The sequence below is a fragment of the Eptesicus fuscus genome, chromosome 15 (assembly GCF_027574615.1).
Source record: "Eptesicus fuscus isolate TK198812 chromosome 15, DD_ASM_mEF_20220401, whole genome shotgun sequence".
NCBI classification, from domain to species: Eukaryota; Metazoa; Chordata; class Mammalia; order Chiroptera; family Vespertilionidae; genus Eptesicus; species Eptesicus fuscus.
The window spans coordinates 22,368,206-22,389,042 of NC_072487.1; the positions used below are offsets into that span (position 1 = coordinate 22,368,206).

At 39.3% G+C, this 20,837-nt stretch overlaps 1 protein-coding gene across 2 annotated transcripts in view; it reads left to right on the top strand.

Moving 5' to 3' along the window:
• The window catches only part of FREM1 (FRAS1 related extracellular matrix 1), a 125,119-nt gene extending 105,292 nt beyond the window's left edge, over positions 1–19,827 (top strand). The window contains exons 29-36 of one of the 2 annotated variants that reach the window (XM_054727281.1): positions 3,692–3,841; positions 5,342–5,580; positions 6,303–6,350; positions 6,574–6,738; positions 6,923–7,051; positions 7,808–7,923; positions 17,050–17,135; positions 19,628–19,827. In XM_054727281.1, the coding sequence (XP_054583256.1) occupies positions 3,692–3,841; positions 5,342–5,580; positions 6,303–6,350; positions 6,574–6,738; positions 6,923–7,051; positions 7,808–7,923; positions 17,050–17,135; positions 19,628–19,827 (1,133 nt within the window). The remainder of the gene's footprint in view (positions 1–3,691; positions 3,842–5,341; positions 5,581–6,302; positions 6,351–6,573; positions 6,739–6,922; positions 7,052–7,807; positions 7,924–17,049; positions 17,136–19,627) is intronic. The other variant, XM_054727282.1, reaches the window with a different exon arrangement.
• The last annotated feature ends 1,010 nt before the right edge of the window (positions 19,828–20,837 follow it).

Genomic DNA, 20,837 nt, shown 5'->3' on the forward strand with positions numbered 1-20,837 from the left:
TGACGCTCTATCCACTGAGCCAAACCGGTTTCGGCAGTCATAAACAGTTTCATAACTTAAAGCCTTACTTTAGAGAATTTCAAAACTGTGGTACATTTATACCATGGAATACTATGTAGCAGTAAAAAAAGAAGGATAAGCAAAATAAGCCAATCAGAGAAAGACAAGTATCATTTGATCTCACTTATATGTGGAATCTAATGAACAAAATAGATCCAGAGACAGAGAAGCATGGAATAGACTATCAACTCTCAGAGGGAAGGTAGGGATGGGAGGCTGGATGGGAAGAGATCAACCAAAGAACTTGGAGGCATATAGCATAACCCATGGACACAGACAATAGTGTGGTGAAGGCCTGAGGTGGGTGGTGGGGGCAGGCTAGAAAGGGTCAATGGGGAAAAAAGGGGGACATATGTAATACCTTCAATAATCAAGATTTTTTTTTAAAAAAAAAGGACAAAGAAAATAAAGTTTCCCATGTCCACGGGTCCTGTAAATATTTATTTACTCCCACTTGTTAATTCTGGCCTCTTTTTGGTCTGATGTCTCTCTCCATCCTTACACCCAGCCCTTTGGCCCAAGCAATCTGTTCATGTCTTTAAAAACAGCAGTCTCCATGATTGGAGAAGAAACTGAGAGTGCAAAATCAAAGACAGTGGGGTATTATAAGGTTACAGAGTTCTTGGGAGGCAGCTGGAGAGAAACTGAGGGATTTTTCAGGCTAGGGAGCTATACTCAAGTAGGCTTGCCTTGCAGCCATTGGACCAAACCAAAAAACAAATCCTGATTCCTTTGCATCCAGCTTTTGTGATTAATCTTGAGTCAAAATATACATATTCATAATAAAGGGGTTGTTTTCCTCTAAAATCCATTCTTAATGGAGACTTCATTATTCCTAAGAGTCAAAATGTTTTCCAAAGGAACAGAGCTCTCATGTGGCATTCCCTGAAAAACGTGGAGAAAATGTCTTCGGATGGTGAAATCTACTTTGCAGGAAACTAGCCAGGAGCGGGCCTGCTCTGTAACGTGGAGTAGTCTGCATAAAATGACACCTTCCCCTCCTCTTCCACACCTTCTGTTTTATGGGGACAGAGGGCCAGTTCAAGCCTTCTGAAATGGCTTATGATCTCCGCAATTTAACAAATACTTTTCACCTTGCAAGTGGGAAAGGAAGGAAAACGCAAAAACAAGAAAGTTCTTACTTCCAATCCCATTAACCTAAAAAAGTCAGTCCTACGTGCACACCTGCTCGGCATAGAAACCAAGTGGAAATGCAGGCAAACAAATCAGAAGCACTCAAATGAAACTGGGAATAGTTTTTCTCTAACCATCTGGTTCTACTCCATAAAAAATATTCTTAAAATAAGAGGACCTTCCATTAGGCTTGGAAATGTGTTTTTTTTTTTTCTATTGGATTTTTATTTGAATAATGCTTAACTCTATGGGCTTTGAGAGTCAAAACGGTTCTCTGAATAGTAAAAATCTTGTATTCATATTTTTCCTTCATTGTCCAGCCTCTCATTTCTTCACGCCAGTTTCATTACAGTTGTTGCCCACGTGGTCTCCCACCTTTTAGCCCCTCTGCCTGGGCCCCTAAATCTTCCCATGTCAGACTTTCAAGAGATCCATTGTTGCTTTTTTTCAAGACATCCATTTTCAAGAGCCTTCCCTGTTGCCTGTGGTTTAAAGTCTGAATTTAGCCACTGAGTTAGTGTCCAGGGCTCTCTGCAGTCTGACTAGAAACTGCCACTGCAGCCTGGCTGGTGTGGCTCAGTGGTTGGGCTCTGTCCCATGAACCAGGAGGTCAGGGTTTGATTCCCGGTCAGGGCACATGCCCCGGTTGCAGCTCCATCTCCAGTAGGAGGCATGCAGGAGGCAGCTGATCAATGTTTCTCTCTCACTGATGTTTCTGTCTCTCTCCCTCTCCCTTCCTCTCTACGAAATCAATAAAAACATATTTTTTTAAAAAACTCCCACTGCAGCCTTATCACCCCCTGTTCACCTTGGTGACATCTCTATTCTTGCAGCTCATCTGCTCAGTGTTCCCTGAGCAAGTCTCTCTTCACTATCTTCCTGCCTCTGCGTTTGTTGTTTTCCCGGGTCTTCCCTCCTAATCCTTCCTTTCCCCCCTTCAACTTGAGCCTTTCCAAAGAGGTTTTAAATTCCTTTATGTCAGGCTTGCTTAGATGACACCTCTGGTGTTTCCCATAGCATCGAATGCGAAGGCAAGTACATAATAGATACAAAATAAAATATTTTGATGGACTGATTTATCCATCCATGTGGTGAGACTTTACATAATATTTTCTATTAGAGACCTCAACGTCTATTTTTGCAGACTGTGAAAGTAACTGATTGAAGAACTCAGCTGATATTGAAGACCTAACAAATTAGCTGTCAGCCTGCTTTTTAAAAAATAAAATTGTTTCAAATACACTTAATTTTTTCCCTTTGAGTGCAGCCAGGAGTAGTATAAGTCAACAGTTTCATCTTTCCACTGAACTCAGTTGGGGAGTAATGAGCCTCCCATTAGCTCAGGAGATCTATATTGAATGCCTTCAAGAAGGATGCCGAGGTGCAGATAGCACACTTGAGAGGCACAATCTGAAAACAGTCTGCAAGGAGCCAAGTACTCAGAGTCCCAGAAGGCGAGGAATAGAATGCGCAACTGGAGATGTAGGTGAAATGCGTGGGGATACAGGCACTCCAATAGCCAATGAGTCAAGTTTTCAAAACTTAGTCCTAGAGGGTTAACACCGTAAGTTTATTATCTTTTTCCCCCTTCAATTTGAGCCTTTTTCCCTCACTAAACAGTACTGTTTTTTCTTGCTGCCACCACTTTTCTTCTAAACAAACTCAAGAGTCTGTCATGTGATCCACATCATAGAAACTGGTCAAGATTCGCCCGTCTCCGCGGTTTCTTCTAGCTCTCATGGTTTGTGTTTCTGGGTTGCTATGTGTCCCGGACGGCTGGGGATGTGTTTGAAACATCAAAACTGTTTAGTATTAAGTTCACAAAGTTACTGTAAACCAAACTTGATTGTCACTCCATCAACAGAGGCAGACAGAAAGAAAAGAAAAACAAATTGGCTTGGTCTATTTCTAGAACTCCCAGCCCATACACTCTCTCTAGGAGGATATCAAACTACTGAGTCTGACATCATCAGAAAAAGCATTTGCAGGCTAGAAAGATCCCAGGAAGTTGGGTGGCCGATGGAGGCAGCTGTCTTGAGAAATCAATCATTTTTCAAGGGCTCTATGAATAGCACCAAGTACCATCCAATAATCACTTATAACTGTACCGACCTCTTTAGAGTTTTGAAACTGGTGAGCTTTTAAGATTGCAGTACTTGTTTATTCTTAAGTAGAGAAGGGGCAGGTTGGGGGGCGGTGGTGGAATTAAATCTTGGCTCTCATCTACTAACCATTTTTTTGTTCATCCCTTGCAAAATGCAGCTTACTTTTTTTGTTACAGTGTTTGCATTTAAATGAAATCATCATTGTCCGGGAACAAATGTGGTCTTTTAATATGATTTGGGAGAACAGCAGGACTTCAGGGAGTTGGGAGCCGTACAATGGCTCACTCAGGCCACTGCCGCGGAGCTGGAGACATGTTAATTAATATATTTCTCTGACACCTAGGTGATTGAAATAGCAATTAAAGAGTAATTAAAATGTTTACTTCTTGTAGGAATGTCAACTAAGATGTGGAATATAGCAATTACCTATGACGGATTAGAGGAAGATGATGAGGCCTTTGAAGTCATTCTGAACTCCCCCGTGAATGCGGTTCTTGGCACAAAGACAAAAGCTGCAGTGAAAATTTTGGACTCAAAAGGAGGTATTCTTTTTGATCCTCATCTTGAAATCAGAAGCGGTCCTCGCGCTGTGGCTGCTCGCTTTCAACAGCCAGTGTGCATGATAACGCCTTCCCGTCAAAATGCTTAATTTCTTGTCAAGAAAGCCACCTCGGTGGTGGTGCGGGCCCTTTATTCTGCCCTCTGCTTCATGCGGTGTTCCTCCCGCTAAGAACTGTGGTTTCCGAAAAGCAACAAGTCAGTGCCGTAGTTCGTGTTTTTTTTTGTGTTTTTTTTTTTTTCCTACCCGTTTGTTGTTCTCACCGAGGGGGAAACAATGTTGGTGAGAATCTACCGACAATTATTTTCCCTCAGGGTCTGGAGGGCTGTAATTATCTTCCCCTGTTAAAGAGAGCTCTTAAAGCCGAAGAAAAATCGGAGTCCCCACTGGAGTGTGACCAGGAAAGGCCTAAAAGAGGGAGGAATGGGAAAAAAAATAGACGGGAAAGGTGCAGCTGGCTTGGGGATTCAGGAGCAGCTGGAGAACATGAATGAATAACCTTGGATTGCAGAGCCAAATGGGCCCTGGGTAGTAGATGCTAAAAAACAACCTGTGAACTAAATAAAACAAAGACCCGCCAAAGTTTCTGGGGCTTTGATTTTTTTCCCCTGCCAAATACCTTCTTATTTGTCTGTTTTGCCTTTGATAACTGTCCAGTTACCATGCTAGCTCGTAGTCCTATGTTTTTAGACCTGTTATGCCCTATGGTTCATATGTTTTCCTTGCTTTAAATCTATTATCTCCTCTTATCTTTGTCACCCTATAATAAAAATATGCATTATCATCTTTCTCTTATAATACTCATATTTCCACAACATCTCTCCCCACCATCTTTTCTCACCAGATTCGTGTCCTTTTCAGTAGAATTTTCTGATCACATTAAGTCTACAAAATACACGAAGCGCACACTTTTCACATGAAGTATCACATATCCAGATGCCAGTTCTGGGTTTAGATTCTTTTCATACTACTTGGCGACGTTTCCAATAGAAGTAGCTCCATTAAGACTTACTGGACCTTTGCTCTGTAGCAGATGAATGCTCATTTTTGTAACTGTTCCTTGATTTCACTGCTATCTTCACACAATTCCAGTTTCTTTCTCTAGGAGATTGGGGAAAGGGTGGTCACTTCATGGAATTATGCTTGATCAGTGGCTAAACCTGAGGTATTGAGGAGAGCTATAATAGGAACAGCAGTGAGGCCGTTAGTGTACAAGTAGGATTCCAAAACCACAACAATGATTTTCATTTGTGGTTTGTGAAATCAATTTCATGGCTTTACAATCTCCTTGTAGCTGGGCAGAAGGGCATCGGGAAACTGATGAGGAGTAAAGGATTTTCTGGCAAATGGCAAAAAGGCAACATCTGGTGGGAAAGCCATCCGTCTGAGTGTCATGACAAGCTGCCGCAGGGGCTGGGTCGATGTGATCACTTACCTGTTTGTGTAAATGAATGAACTGACCTGCCATCTTGCCCGCCTCCAGGACGGTGCCATCCTTCATATTCCTTCAACGCAAACAAGCACCACGCGTGGAAAAAGGGCTCTTGGCAGCCGCCGTCCCCAGGGTCTTCCTTCCCCACCATGTCTGGTTCCTTTCATCTGGAAAGAAGACCTCTTCCATCTTCCAAGCGGCCAGCAGTCACCAGGGGAGACACCCCACGGGGCTTTGATTCTACAGATGTTTATGGAATGAGGCTGAGAAGCCGAGGGAATGGCAAAACAGTAAGGGTGGGGACCTCCTGGGATTTGATGTGTGGGGTACATATTAAAAAATCAAAAGATATTCACGAGTATTGCTAAGCACGGAAGAAACTGTTTTGGTCCTTATAGTGAGTGGGGACCATGGTTCCTTGCACAATCATGCAGTGCCTTTTGTATACAAATGGCATAATGCTGTCCCACTTCATTAATTATGCTAATGGAGGTGACAGACATACGGGCTCATCCATATAATTTCTGCTTGTGGTTTCTTTTGTAATCAAGAAATGACCAGTGACCCTGGAGCAGAATGAGATTAAGCAATCTGCTTGAGTGTGGGTGGAAACCATGGCTTTGACCTTATTCGCACAGCAGTCTGTCTAACCAGACACACATTCATTAGTGTGTGTGAGTGTGTGTGTGTGTGTGTGTGTGTGTGTGTGTGTGTATTTGAGAGAGAGAGAGTGTGTGTGCATGTTTTCTTGGATGGTGTGCACTATAGATATACCAACAAAATAAGTTTGTTTTTTTCTCCCTAACTGGGGCTATGAATATATGAATCAACATTGATAAGCTGCGATTAGGTTCAGTGATTTTTAAAATTCCAATGATTGGGACATGGAAAATCTTGAGAAACATGTTTTAAAATTTTTCAGACATTAACAAGATCTGACTGGAATAATTAACCGATTGCTAATTATTATTCAAGCCAATGTTGTTTATATTTTGTTCTCTGTTGGTCTTAGGTCCGTCCATCCTCTGTTTACAGAAATGGAACAGACATTATCTATAATGTAAGCATAGTCTGAGAGAATCGCTAAATTTCTTGAGTTTGTGGATGCAAAATAGTAAATCTATTTTTTATATCTTACATTAATTTCTCTTAAACACCTGGTTTGAAATTTGTCCTGGAGGCTTGGGTGGTGAGGAAAAGAAACACCTTTTAGATTTTATCCAATTTTTGTTTGCTACCATGGTGTTTATTTTTTCTGAGTTGTTGTGTATTGATTTCCTCAGTATCATGGAATAGTTTCCCTGCAACTGGAGGATGACAGTTCCCCAGTTCACAGAAGGAAGACCAAAGTGCCCATGATTAGTCGGCCACAAAAGACAATCAAAGCAGTAGAAGGACCTCAAGCAGATAAGATGGAATCCACAACCCACTCACACTTCCCCAGACAGGTATGAGAATCTTTTTACTCCCTATTCACCTTACAAGGAGCTGTTTCCTGGGCCATAAAATAGCCTTCAAGTTCAGGGATAGTTTACTTAACACAAATGCTACTCAACAAATGAGGACCTAGAGGGGCTGGGTATGTGATCAGCATACATTAAGTCAAATCTCAATGGCCTTTCTTTCCCACAGAGCCATTTGCCCTCATTCCCAAAGAACTGCACGCTGGAACTGAACGGACTCTTCCATTTTGAAGAAAGCCTCCAAAAGCTGTATAAGTGCGATGGGATCGTCTGGAAAGCTTGGAGCCCCCAAACCAAGGTGGGACACAGGCTGAGCAGCCCAATACCTCTACTTGCAGTGTGCCCTCTGATAAGTAACAAAGAGGGAATCATCTGTCAACTCATGCTACATGCTACGTCTGCCTGCTCTCATTGCACTTTGAAGGAGAAGAGGGGAAAATTAGCTAAGTAGCATTTTAAAAATCACAAAATATACCAGTTATATCGATGCAATTTAAAAAGACTAATTTAAATCACAAAATACATTAGTTATATTAATACAATTTTAGAATTTGAGAAAAGGAAAATACATTAGATATATCATTATAATTTAAGAAGCACGTGTTATCTGCCTGGCGTAGCTCAGTGTTTGAGAGTCAACCTATGAACCAGGAGGTCATGGTTTGATTCTTGGTCATGGCACATGCCTGGGTTGCGGGCTCGATCCCCAGTGGGGGGTGCGCAGGAAGGAGCCAATCAATGATTCTCTCCCATCATTGATGTTTCTAACTTCCTCTCCCTTCCTCTCTAAAATCAATAAAAATACATTTAAAAAAAAGAAGCACTTATTTAACTATCAGAATATCAGAGGTATAAAATTGAAACATTGCTAACTTTAGTCATGTTTTCTGTAGGAAGCCCTTGCATTTCTGAAGGTGGAGAATTGGGATGAGGGCTGACCTTCTTTCTGGTGACAAAACTAATCTATCCAAGGGACTCCTAGGATGCTTTATGCTGAGCACAGACTCTAGATTGTGAAGACCATTGTGGTGTGAACACAGACACTGTTTTCCAGGCGGTGGGAGACCAATCCTGTCCAGCCGGGTGGCACCCTCACTCAGGATACTGCCACTCCCTGATCACAGCACCCAGAGGCTCATGGAACACAGCTGCCCGAGCTTGCAGGGAACAGTAAGAAACCTTGTACATTTGACTGATGTTTTTGTTCCTACTGTCTTTTTATTTTCTCGTGGAATTGCAGGGTTGCTTCATTCACTCGAGTGTTGTCTAATCCCTACCTGGCTTTGTTTTAGGAGCCAAGAGAGAGTTCTGTAGTTCAGGATGGATTTGGGACTGACCTTTGATGTAGTTTTTTCCTCGTAAAACAGTACCATTGCCACATATCTATTGTCTAGCCTCTCTGTCTCAATCTCTTGGAGAAACTCAGAAGAAGCTCTTCCAAGTCAGCAGCATTGCAGGCTCTATCATTTTTTAATTAAATAAGAATTCCTGCTTATTGATTTGAAACTATGTAGCAATGAAAGGTCTGATCGCTTCAGACCCAGGACTCTGTAAGAGACACTGATGATTATGAAACCAGACATGTTGGACAAAGGGTCACTCAATGAAGGATGACTTGTGGTCAAATAATGACAACAAAATTTCCCTGATCCAGGAAGACTTTAAAAATCATAAATATCCATGACCCTCCTTTTTAGCCTACCTGGATATTATCCAAAACAATGCAGTTAGACTAATATGCCGTATGGCTGGAAATTGAGACTAGAGAAGTCCCTGGTCGATATCAGTCAGATCTTGCACGTTGTCAGATTTAAAAAGTTATGCTCTCTAAAAACACTAGTAAAAAAATGAAAGGGCAAACCACCTTTGGGAAAAGCCAATCTCAACTCATATATATGATGAAGATCTTGAATCTTGAAAATACAAACAACTCCTACAAATCAATTACAAAAAGACAGCCTGCTAAAAAAATAATGAATGACTTGGAGACTTTACAAAAGAAGGTATACAATTGATCATTAGGTACATGAAAAAGTGCTCACCACCATTAGACATGGGGAAATGCACATTAAAATCATAATAAAATACCACTTTTTTACACCCACTAGAATAGTTAAAATCACAAAGACTGACCATACCACATGTTGTAGACCAAATGGAATTCTAATGATTGTTGGTGGATGTATAAAATAGCACAACCACTTTGTAGAACTGTGTGGCAGGTTTTTTACAACTTACATTCATCTACCTTCTGACCTAGCAATTCTACTCCTTAAGATTTACCTAAGAGGAATAAAAATATATGTTAAAATAAAAAAGTTCACAACAATTTCATATCTATTTCTTTCATAATAATAGTCTGGGTCATTTGTCTTTTTTGTTATTGATTTATAGGAGTTCTTTATATTTTCTCCTTCAAAAGGCAATACTGTAGTTTCTTTTGGATAAATCTGTATACATAAAGGCCTAAGCAACCGTTTCGATAGAACAATTGGAACGACTGGTCGCTATGATGCACACTGACCACCACGGGGTAGACGCTCAATGCAGGAGCTGCCCCCAGGCCACAGGCCCCAATTGCCGATGGGGCCTGTCAGCCAACCTCCTGGTCCCTCCCCGCAGCCGGCAAGCACCAGGTCTGGGATGGGGAACCATAGGTGGGTGGTGGCGGATGCGGCCCCTTTCCCAGGGGGCCCGAGGGCTAGCTCCCTCCTTGGGGCCGGTGGCCAACCTCCCGGGTTCCTCCCCCTGTTCCTCCCCCTGGCCGGCAGGCCCTGATCACCCAATCAGAGCCGGGTCTCAGGCTGGGATGGGGAACCGGGGGCGGGCGGGGAGGCGGGGAACCTGATTGGCCCTGATTGCTGGCCAGGCCTAGGGACCCCACCTGTGCATGAATTTCGTGCACTGGGCCTCTAGTTATTTTATAAACAATAAAATGGAATGAACTTCTGAAACCTCCAATGATGTGGATAAATCTCAAAAACATCATGTAGAGAGGAAGCAACCCAACAGAAAAGAATACATATTGTGTGCTTACATTTAAATAAGAGAAAAACAACTAATCTATTAGTTGGTGTTGGAAATTAAAAAAAAAATAGTTATCTCTGGCAGGAATTGTGGGGTGACAGGAAAATAGATGAGCTCTAACTATTCTATGTTTTGGTCTGGGTAGTTGTTACATGGATATATACCATTGTCAAAAATTATCAAATTAAATAATTTAAAATGTATGCATTTTATTGTGTGGACATTATACTTAGATTTTTAAAAAGTTAATAGGATATTTTAACAGTATATTTAAAAACTGGTCAAAGTAACCATCCCTTTTTTCATGGATATATTTCATGTCCTAAGTATAAGTAAAGGCAAAATCGAGTTTAGTCAGTGGCCTCCATGTCTTTGTTGATGTTGGTGGTATATAATAGGTTAAATTAAAAAACAACAACAACTCTATGAATATTCTTTAAGTACATATATTCCCATAATATTATATGTTAAAGAATAATTAATAACCAAATGTCCTTGTTGCTATGTGTCGTTGAGTTAGCTGTGGCCTATGAGTGATATCTACAATACCCTGCCCTCAGCAGCCCTGCTCAGCTCCTGTGGACTCATGCCTACGGCTTCTTTCATGGAGTCAACCCATCTCATATTTGGTCTTTCTCTTTTCCTGCTGCCTTCTTTTTTCCCAAGCATTATTATCTTTTCCAAAGAAACCTGCCCTCTTATGATATGCCTGAAGTGAGACAGCTTCAGTTTTGTCATGTTTGCCTACACTGATGTTTCAGGCTTAATTTCTATAGGAAATAGAAATTTGTTCATCTTTCTGGTAGTCAAGGGTCTAGATGTCCTACTTTTATTTAATGTTTGTCTTAGAAATAGTGGAATAAGTCTGGTTTACTCCTTAAGGACAGAGCTTTGATGTGTAATCAAAGCTTTCTGAATTAGCAAGGATGAGATTACAATGCTATAGAGGGGAAGAGAATAGTTTCTTTACTGACAAAAATGAGGGCAAATGCAGAAGTGCAGGTTCTGCTGGGATTTATTGGTAAAATATGATGAGCAAAGCAACAGAACCCCCAAACTTCAAGTTTGCAAATAGCCTTGTTGTTCATCTTTCAGTGGTTTTCAAATGACAGTGCCCTGACCAGGAATCAAACTGTGGCCTCTTCCTAGGTCAGTGCTCAACCACTGAGCAACACTGGCTGGGCTGGAATTCTGGTGATCTTAATGAGGCTTTACTTGATTCTTAATGTTATGAGAAAAATAAAGACATCTATTGAGTGTTACCTTTCCATGCATTCATCAATATTGGTGTAAGGTCACCAACGGTCTCTTCTTTGAAGGACTAGTCTTTATTCTGAGATTATGATCTTCTAGCTTTTTGGTGTCAAAATTATTTCTATGGCAACTTATAGTAATACTAGAGGCCCAGTGCATGATTGAATCATGCACGTGTAGGGTCCCCTACATGCTTTCGCTTTTCGCGGTGGAGCTGGGTGCCTGCACCCAGCTCCCCCGCTTTTGATGGTCCTTGGCCGCTGAGGGGGGCTACCCTGCTGTTGAGAGGCACAGGGGGCGGGACACCTGGCTACCCTGCCATTGAGAGGCGCAGCTGGGTGTCTGCAGCAGGCCCCCTCAGCGGCCGCGGATCTGGCTGTTGAGAGGCACAGGGGGGCTGGAGTCCCTTCAGTGGCAGCAGATCCGTGCCTCTCAATGGCCGGATAGGCCACCCCGAGTCCCGCCCCCTAGCCTCCCGCCGCCCAATCGTGGGCGTAGCGGAGTGATGGTAATTTACATGTTACTCTATTATTAGATAGGATTGCTGATAGTTTCATGTTGACAACCCTACATTTGTCCTCCAATACTTCCGTTTATTTTATTTTATTGATCCATCTAATTATAGTTGGATTTTAATGATGAGTAAGACTAGTTATAAAGGGGCTCCTCATATACCTATTACTATTACACAATTCACTTAACCCAGTAATAAAATAAAAGCCCAGATTAATGTAAAAGCCTTTCTACTTCCTCATGCATTTGCTCTATGATTTCAGCTATAACTTGGTTTGAAGCACCTTAACACCACGACCCTTTTACACTGACCTTGTTCTACATGCTTCTTTGCCAATAACACCTTACTTTTAGATTACATTTTATAGTTAAAATAATTCTTTCACATATAGGAGTTTATTTGACCCTCCCATCACTTCAGTCAGAAAAGCAGGTATTATGGTTTACATGTTACAGATAAAACAAAGAGATTCAGGGAATAAAAATAACTTGCTTGTGGTTATACAAGCAAATAAATGAGAGAGAGAGAGAGAGAATAAATTTGTTATTATACTCTCAAAAATAGTTTCATAAGTATAGGGGATATCTCATCTCGGGTGTATTGACAAGGACACTTACTTTAACTTTGTATTGGGCTAATTTAAAGCAGGTTTTCAAAATTATATGTTAATAATTTTGTATCACAGCAAAGACATATTCGGGTTTTTTATTAAATTATGAATACTAAGTATTCTTTGGGTTAAAATCAAAATAACCTCTTGGAGCAAACCTAAGAAAGATACAATCAAGTTCTGAGTTTATAGGTTCATTCATTCAGTAATTATTTATTTAGACACTTACTGTAGACCAGATCACACTTTTAAATATTATTCCCCAGTATTGACCCCACAACCCAATAATTAAATTATTCCTCATTAACCTATGAGCTTCAGAGATATAGACACCATAACTCTTCATGTGGCAAGGCCTTACACCCTGCATTTTACATCAGTAAAGTTGTCATACAATCCTGATAATTTCCTCCCACATAATCCTTCCCAGAAAGCTCCTTTAAGAATGTAAAAGTCACTGAATTTAAATGACAAAATTCATCTTTCATTGAATTGATGTCTTACTATAGGTTGAATTAAAAAGTTCTCTGGACCTAAATGTAACCATAGGGCTTACAAGCAATATTTGTTTATTGCATATATAAAAATATAAGTGGTATTTAAAAACAATATAAATAGGCAGATATTTTGTTCTGCAATAAACTATTATAAAATCTATTACAATGATGTAAAATTCCTATCTCTCCTATTAATTCAAGGAGATTAGTGATCATATCCTGCAAATCAAACACAAAATAAGCAGGGTCAGAACTAATTTGTTCATGTTTTGAGGTTATTTTAATAAACTCTGGTCTCAGAATTATTTTCAGCTGTAGGACTGTAATTTATTTTTAGGTGTAAAATTCAGAAGCTTTCAGAACAAGAGAAAGTTTTTAGGGGCAAGTAGAGTTTTTTATAATCTATAATAATAAAAGGGTAATATGCTAATTAGACCGGATGTCATTCCGGATGTCCTTCTGGATGAAGCTGGGGCCAGAGCGAAGCCCAGGTCCCGGGTGCCAGAGGGAAGCCGGTGCTGGCAGCCTGGGGAAGGAAGGCCTACTCTTGTACAAATTTTGTGCATCAGGCCTCTAGTATTTTTATAAAGTGATGATATATCTATCAGTGATATTAAATTTGTTTTCGAATTACACATTATCTAATTCACCATATTGGTCTAGAAATTAAAACACCTATCAAATACCATTTCTTATAGTTTTCCAGAATATATAAGAGAGGCAAAGAAAAATATATATGGTATACGATTTTTAAAATATCATTAAAAATTTCTGATTTGAAAATTTTAATTGAAAGAATGGGTATGAATGTTTGATCTGATTTTATTGGTATGGTACTTTAATATGCATTTTATTTCACAAGGACAAGAATGATTACCCCAAGAATAGTTAATACTAGTTACAAGCATTTCAGAAAGTGTCTAGCTGCAGATAAAAAGCAAACTAAAAAAAAATGATCTCCATATCCCTTTGGATTAGTCATTCCAAGAGGAACATTTTTGAGAAGCAAGGGCACCTCCTCAGTACGATTTTTCTCTGCACCCCAATTTCTCCCTTACCATTCAACATGTTTTCATTCTCTGTGGGCCTCCCTGCTTTCCTTCCCCCGTTCCCTTTCAGGTTCCTTTTGTTCACTTTTTCTCCTACCCATATGGCTTGAAAAATGGTATTCCTCTGGGAATTATCAATTCTTTCTGCGATGTAAAATTATAATTTCAACATTTTATGACCTCATGTTTTCTTTCTTATAAAACATGTTTATGAGATGGTTTTAATTTCTATAATTAGAATTAATAAGCACCCAGTATGTCTTTGAGTTGGTCTCGGGGACCATGATTCAATTTGGGGCTGTGTTTCCCTGAGCTGCCCTGCTACTTGGAGGTCCTTTACAGCGGGTCATTTACAGCACCCGTGTTTCAAGAACAGCACATTTTACTTTATCCCTTGTCCCTAATCAGATCACTAGCTCAAGTCAAGCTTTATCTCCAATCTCCTCTCCTCCCCATTGGTGTTTTATTATTTTTCTAACCCAGAGGAGCCAGACTGCTAGATTGGGTATTTCTTGAATTTACATGTTGTAATCTCATCTGCTCACTTCCTTAGGTAGTCATTGTACATTTGATAATTCTATTATTATAGATCATTATCTTTCGGCCCATTTTGTTTTTCCACAGGAGTGTCTGGAACCCCTGCTGGCATAGCCTTAAAGAGTTACTCTGAAATACGTCTATGCTTAATCAAAAAGTATCAAAAAAGTAGATGTGTGTTTCTGTAACTAGAAAAATTAAGGTTTCTGTTTTAAATACTACACTTTGAATGATTTAAAATTTCAAAGCTGTCGAAAGATTTATTTGCATGTAGATCTCTGTATTTTATTTTTATTTCTCTCTGTATGCATAGTTATCTATCTAGTATCCACCATAGTTTATGTATATAAGCATCAAAGGAATGACATTTTTATAAAATAATCAACATACAAATGCCTATTTTTTTATGACTAACTATGATCTCACATTTTACCTATACTAAACACAGCTATTTTCTCATCTTGATCCTTTAAGACTTATTGCTTCTTAGAGTCAAAAAGGGAATCAAACTTGCACTTGACCAGCTAAGATGGATTTTAAAGGCTCTTTTAAAGATAATTTCAAGAATCTTAAAGCAGGAGGAGGTGCTAAATAAAACTTGTTGCTTCCTGATGATGAAGATGAGGCTGAAGTTACATCTATAAGGGAGTTAGGGGCAGAGCAGAAAGTAGAAGCCAGGTCTCCCATACTCTGTCCAATAGACCGTGTAGACTAAGGAAGTCCTTGAAGCCTTCCTTCAGCCTATATGTAACACACATTTAATTTTCTGTGTCCCAACTCTCATCACATTAGAATTGCCATATTGGATGTGAGGGGTCTGGGAAAAGGTGTGCTCTCATATCAGCTGAACTGTCAGACAGGAGCTGACAGTAAATAATGAAAAGAGAGGCAAGTCACAAAACCCAAATCCAGCGGCCTGAGGCCATTCAGAAAAGGAGTAAAGAGCCTTACCTATCTCAGAAGGCCTAGAAGTACCACTGCATTATAGAACAGTAAAGGACGGGAATTGGTGGGGGGGAAAGCATTAAGAAATGGCTTAATTGTGTTCACTATATGTGATCTGGAAAAGCAAAGAAATGGATCTGCAGTTAGGAAAGATACAGGCAAATTGAATAAAATTCAATTCAACTATTTTCTATTGCCACACTTGTTTTTTACTTTTTAATATATCAGTTGATATTAACCAGGCAAGAAGATCATGGCTACTTTGTTTCTTGTTGGAAACTTTCTGTTCTAAAAAAATAATAATAATTATCTATTAGCTTTTTACTTGAAGCATTTAAAAAGAGCTCTTAATGAGCACTGCTGGGGAATTAGACACAATCAAATATTGCTTATAGGAATAATTCAGCTAGCTGCAAAAATAATTCACAAAGAATTATCATGCCAGTTAGAATGTCTATCATCAAAAAGATGAGATAAGTTCTGGCGAGGATATGGAGAAAAGGAAACCCTTGTGCACTTTTGGTAGAATTGTAAGTTAGTGCAGCCACTGTGGAAAACAGTATGGAGGTTCCTCAAAAAATTAAAAATAGAACTACCATATGATCAAGCAATTCCATTTCTGGGAATATATCTGAAGGAGATGAAAACACTATATTGAAGAGATATCTGCACCCGCATGCCCTCATGCTCATAGCAGCAATGTTTGTAATAGCAAGACATGAAAACAGTCTAAGTGTTCATGACCAGATGCATGGATAAAGAAGTTGTTACACACACACACACACACACACACACACACACATATTGAAATAGTGTTAGCCATCTTGCCATTTGTTTCACATGGATGAATCTTGAAGGCATTAAGTGAGACAGAGAAAGACAAGTATTGTATGATCTCACTTATATGTGGACTCTAAACAACAAAAACAAAAATCATAGAAAAAGAGATCAGATTTGGGGGATGTAAGGTGGGGGAATTGGATAAAGATAGTAAAAATGTACAAACTTATATTTATAAGATAAAAAGTACTTGGGAATGTAATGTACAACATAATGGCTGTAGTTAACACCGCTGTATGGTATAATCAAAAGTTATTAAGAGTTCTCATCTCAAGGAAAAAAACTTTTCTCTTCTGGTATCTATAGGAAATGATGATGTTAACATGTTGTGGTAATCATTTCATAATATATGTAATTCAAGTCATTATGCCATACACCTTAAACTTATAAAAAAGAATTACATTTTGGAGGAAAGTATGTGTGTGTATATATATATTTGTATGTATATGTATGTATATATGTGTATATATATTTATTTATATTTAAGAACAGGTGCTTTAACTTCTACACAACATAAAAAGGTTTGACAGTGAGATCTACTCATTTCACTGGGTATGATGAAAGGACCACAATTATTGGGATATTTAACTATAACACCAAGCTCAAAATGTAGGTCTCAAAGTCATTTTATTTGAATTGTCTGGGTTACCTTACTAATCACATTAACTGGATAATTGCTAAATTTGTGCCATTTAGAGATCAATTTCCTATGAAAGGAGTAATGTTTTGGCATTGAGTAATTAATCTTTATAAGTAGGCTGACTTTCTAAAAAGATATAGAAAGACCTATTGAAATTGTGGTTTAAAGCCCAGATATGTCACTTTCTTGCTGGCCATTTATCACACCTGGAGACGCTCATTAAATTATAAAAAAGGTACAGTATTAAAATCTTGGGAAGTTTTTTTCTGCATATGTATATGTTTGTATTTAACCTGGGTTTGATTTCTGCTATGCAGATCATATCAACAGAAATGTTGAACTCCTTGTCACTGACACTCTCATTTTCATTCATTTGCTTGCAGTCACCTGGGCAGCCTTGTAACTGTCCTGTCCAGGCAGCATATGCGATGGCTCTGGGACTTCAGTGGAAGAAAGCCCTTCTGGATAGGCAAGTATTTGCGCTGCACTGAGCAGGGAGACAACACGAGGAGAATGTCTCTCTTCCATGGGCCAAATGGTTGTGATTTATAATCTTTAAAAACTCATCTTCTTTTATTAATTCTTTATTGTTTAAGGTATTACATATGACTCCTTCCCGCCCCCCCATTGACCTCTCCCTGGCCACCCCCAACCCCAGCACATGCCCTCACCGCCCCCCTAGTGTCTATGTCCATTGGTTATGCTCCTATGCATGCATACAAGTCCTTTGGTTGATCTCTTACACCCCCCCCCCCACCTCCTTCCCTCTGAAGTTTGACCGTCTGTTTGATGCTTCTCTGTCTCTGGATCTATTTTTGTTCATCATTTTAGTAAAAACTCATCTTAATTACACAAAACTTTCATTTTTAGACACATCTCAAAGAAATAATAAGGGATGTGGGTCTATTTATAGATAAGTGAATTCAACAAGTGGTATTTCTAAAAGTAAAAAAAAAAATAGAGCTATAAATAGGGGATGATTAAATAAATTATAGTATAGTCATGTGAAGGAATATTTAATATTTAGTGCTTTACAGAAGCATTAAATATTAAAGACATGATAAAATGTCTCATGCTTATTAATAGTCAATAAATACATATTGGATGAACATTATACATAAAATATTTGTGGCAGGGTACTTAGTAAAAAGGCAGAGTGTATAAACATATGAAGCATGAAATAATTTAAAATAAAAAAGAAATTTATATACATGATATATATATATATTTATATACATGTAATATATACATATATTAAAAGAAACATGTCAGAAAATTAGAAATGTTTAACCTGCAGTTGAGAATTATAGGTGATTTTAATGCTATCCCTTGTTTTCTGAATTTTTAATATTTCCTACATTTTAAACAATAATACAAATCCTTTCAAACCCCTTTAGAACTAGAATTCTCAGGGCCCCTCAAAGTCAGTATTCTCACTATCTCTCTTGAAAGGTGGTGTGTTTCAGGAGGACACTAATAAACCATTCTTGGCTTCTCAGGATCTCTTTACCCCTCAGTGAGTCTCTAAATTCTGAAATTATCTGAGAGTATTAAGTTAAGGCTGAAGGATGAGTTTTCATTACATCCACAGCTAATTTCAAGGCTCTATCCCCACAAAGTACTAGGCATAGTGTGACCTGACCAATAATTCAAGGAAACAATCTAGAACAAGATAGGTTATTCCTAACTACAAGTACTTCATTTTATTCTACCCCAAAATATTGACTGAGAATCAGGTGAGAGAAGATTGTATGCTATGTAACTAAGATTGTTTTTACAGTCACGTGTGGTTTTGAGATTCAGATCATGCTATTGAAGGGGAATCCTTTTCTCATTTTCTTCTTTTTTATTTCTCTTATAAAAGAAAGTGAGGGGGAGGAATACTTCTTTAAAAGAAATTCCAAGAGCTTTGCAACATTAAAGTGTAATTTCCAAAAATTGCCAGTGGGAATAAAGAGGCAAGTTGAGAAAAGCTGCTTTTTGTTGGGATTGTCACAGATGGAAAAAGTCTTAAGCTCCAGACTAAAAATAATACCAAGTAAGCTACTTTCACATAGGAAAACTGAGACATTTAAATAATAAAGAACAAGAGCAATAGACAAGAGTGTATCTGTGTCCCTGTGATAGAAGTTCTGCCTATAGGATAAGATAAATAATAATTGCCATTTAGTAAACACATATATGTCATGTGCTTAACATGCATTATCTTATTTCACTCTCAAAACAGCCCTAGATATACTATTTTAAAAAAATATGTTTTTATTGATTTTTAGAGAGAGAGAGAGAGAGAGAGAGAGAGAAACATCATCAATCAGTACCCCTCAGTTGCCTACCAGGAATTGAACCCACAATCTGGGCATGTTCCATGACTGGGAATTGAACCAGAAACCTTTCGATGCACAGGACAATGCTCAACCAACTGAGCCATATGGACAAGGGCGATATACTATTTTTATTCCAATTTGTAAATGGGAAAACGAAAACTTAGAGTGGTTAAGTAACCTTCCCGAAGATGCTCAATGTACACATGCTGGAGCTATGTTTACATATTTTTATTGATTTCAGCGAGGAAGGGAGAGGGAGAGAGAGATAGAAACATCAATGATGAGAGCGAATCATTGATCAGCTGCCTCCTGCAGGTCCCACACTGGGGACTGAGCCCACAACCCAGGCATGTGCCCTGTTGGGAAATTGAACTGTGACCTCCTGGTTCATAGGTCAATGATCCATCACTGAGCCACACTGGCCGTGCTGGAGCGAGGATTTAAATTTAGATCTGCCAAACCCCAAAGCCTTATGTGCTTAGTTGTGCCTTGTGGGAGGATCCCCAGTTCCAATCCCGAGTTTTAGAACATAGGCCCATGTTTGCACGTGGCTACTGAGCTTAGAACAATAGACTGATATGATATCCAAGTGTAAATGTAATAAAATCGTTTGGCACATTGTTTTGGTTCACATCAGGTTTGAATAACAAAGTGCATGCTGGCCGCTGGGAGTGGATTGGCGGTGAGCCTGTCACCTTCACCAACTGGAGCAGGGGGCCCCCTCGGCGTTCAAAGCCTGGCAAGAACTGTGTTTTGGTTCAAAGACAAGGAAAATGGCAAACCAAGGACTGTAGGAAGAGCAAAGCTCACAATTATGTGTGCTCCAGGAAACTCTGAATGCAACTGGCCTTCCAGGTACCCAGTGGGATTTCTCGCCTATTTATTGACAAGATCCATGCATATTGCTCAATAGAAAACAAGGTGTCATGACTAACTTGGTACATTTTTTTTTTATCATAGTGTATGATTGATTTTATTTAGTAAAAAAAAAAAAAGAGGACATAAATGAATACCTTCAGGAAGACTGATAAATGAATATTTCTTACAGGAAGAGATACAATTCTTGCATCTCAGTACTTTTCCAAAATAAATGCCTGATGTATTATTTGGAACAAGATTGGCTTATTCTAGGAGACCACCACCCCAACCCCATTCAGTATCTCAGTCGGCACCAATGTCATGGCCTTTGGGTGTTTGGGTTCCAACGCTTCAAATGAGTCCGTTGTGAAATCCATACTGCAGGGGCTTCTGCCCCTGGGGGCTGAGGGAGGCTAACCCTAGTTCATTCCATCGGGGTGGGACTGCCGAGGGCTGCTTTGTCCCTTTGGAGCCCTTTCAAGTGTGAAACCGGAGCTAAGAGGCTGCGGACCAGCAGGAGCATTCTCTGTGGTGAAAAGGGAAAGCTCTAGATGGAAGAATCTTGCCGATGGGAGCTCATCTGCAAAGCTCTAGTTCAGGTGAGAATTCAGAGGCTACCTGTCCTCTAGGAGGTCTACCCATCAGTGCTCAGGAGCCAGATCTCCTTTCGGGATAAGAATGTTGGCCTTGTGCCATTCCAAGGCTAATGATTGCATTTCCCCAGCCTTACAGAGTCATGAGAAATTTGAAGGAACATGAGCCTCTCTATTCATTTATGTTTATAATACTGATCAGGATTTGTCAAGGACATTTTGGAATAAAGAGTATATATAAATGATGCTTAATATATGGAAGAAAAATACGGCTTCCTCAGAAGTGTCCCAGTGAACTCTGCTGATGAACAATAACAACAACAAGAACAACAAAAATACTGAAAACAAAGCCCTTGAAAGCCTATACTCTCAGAAAGGAGTTTGATGCAAATTTGA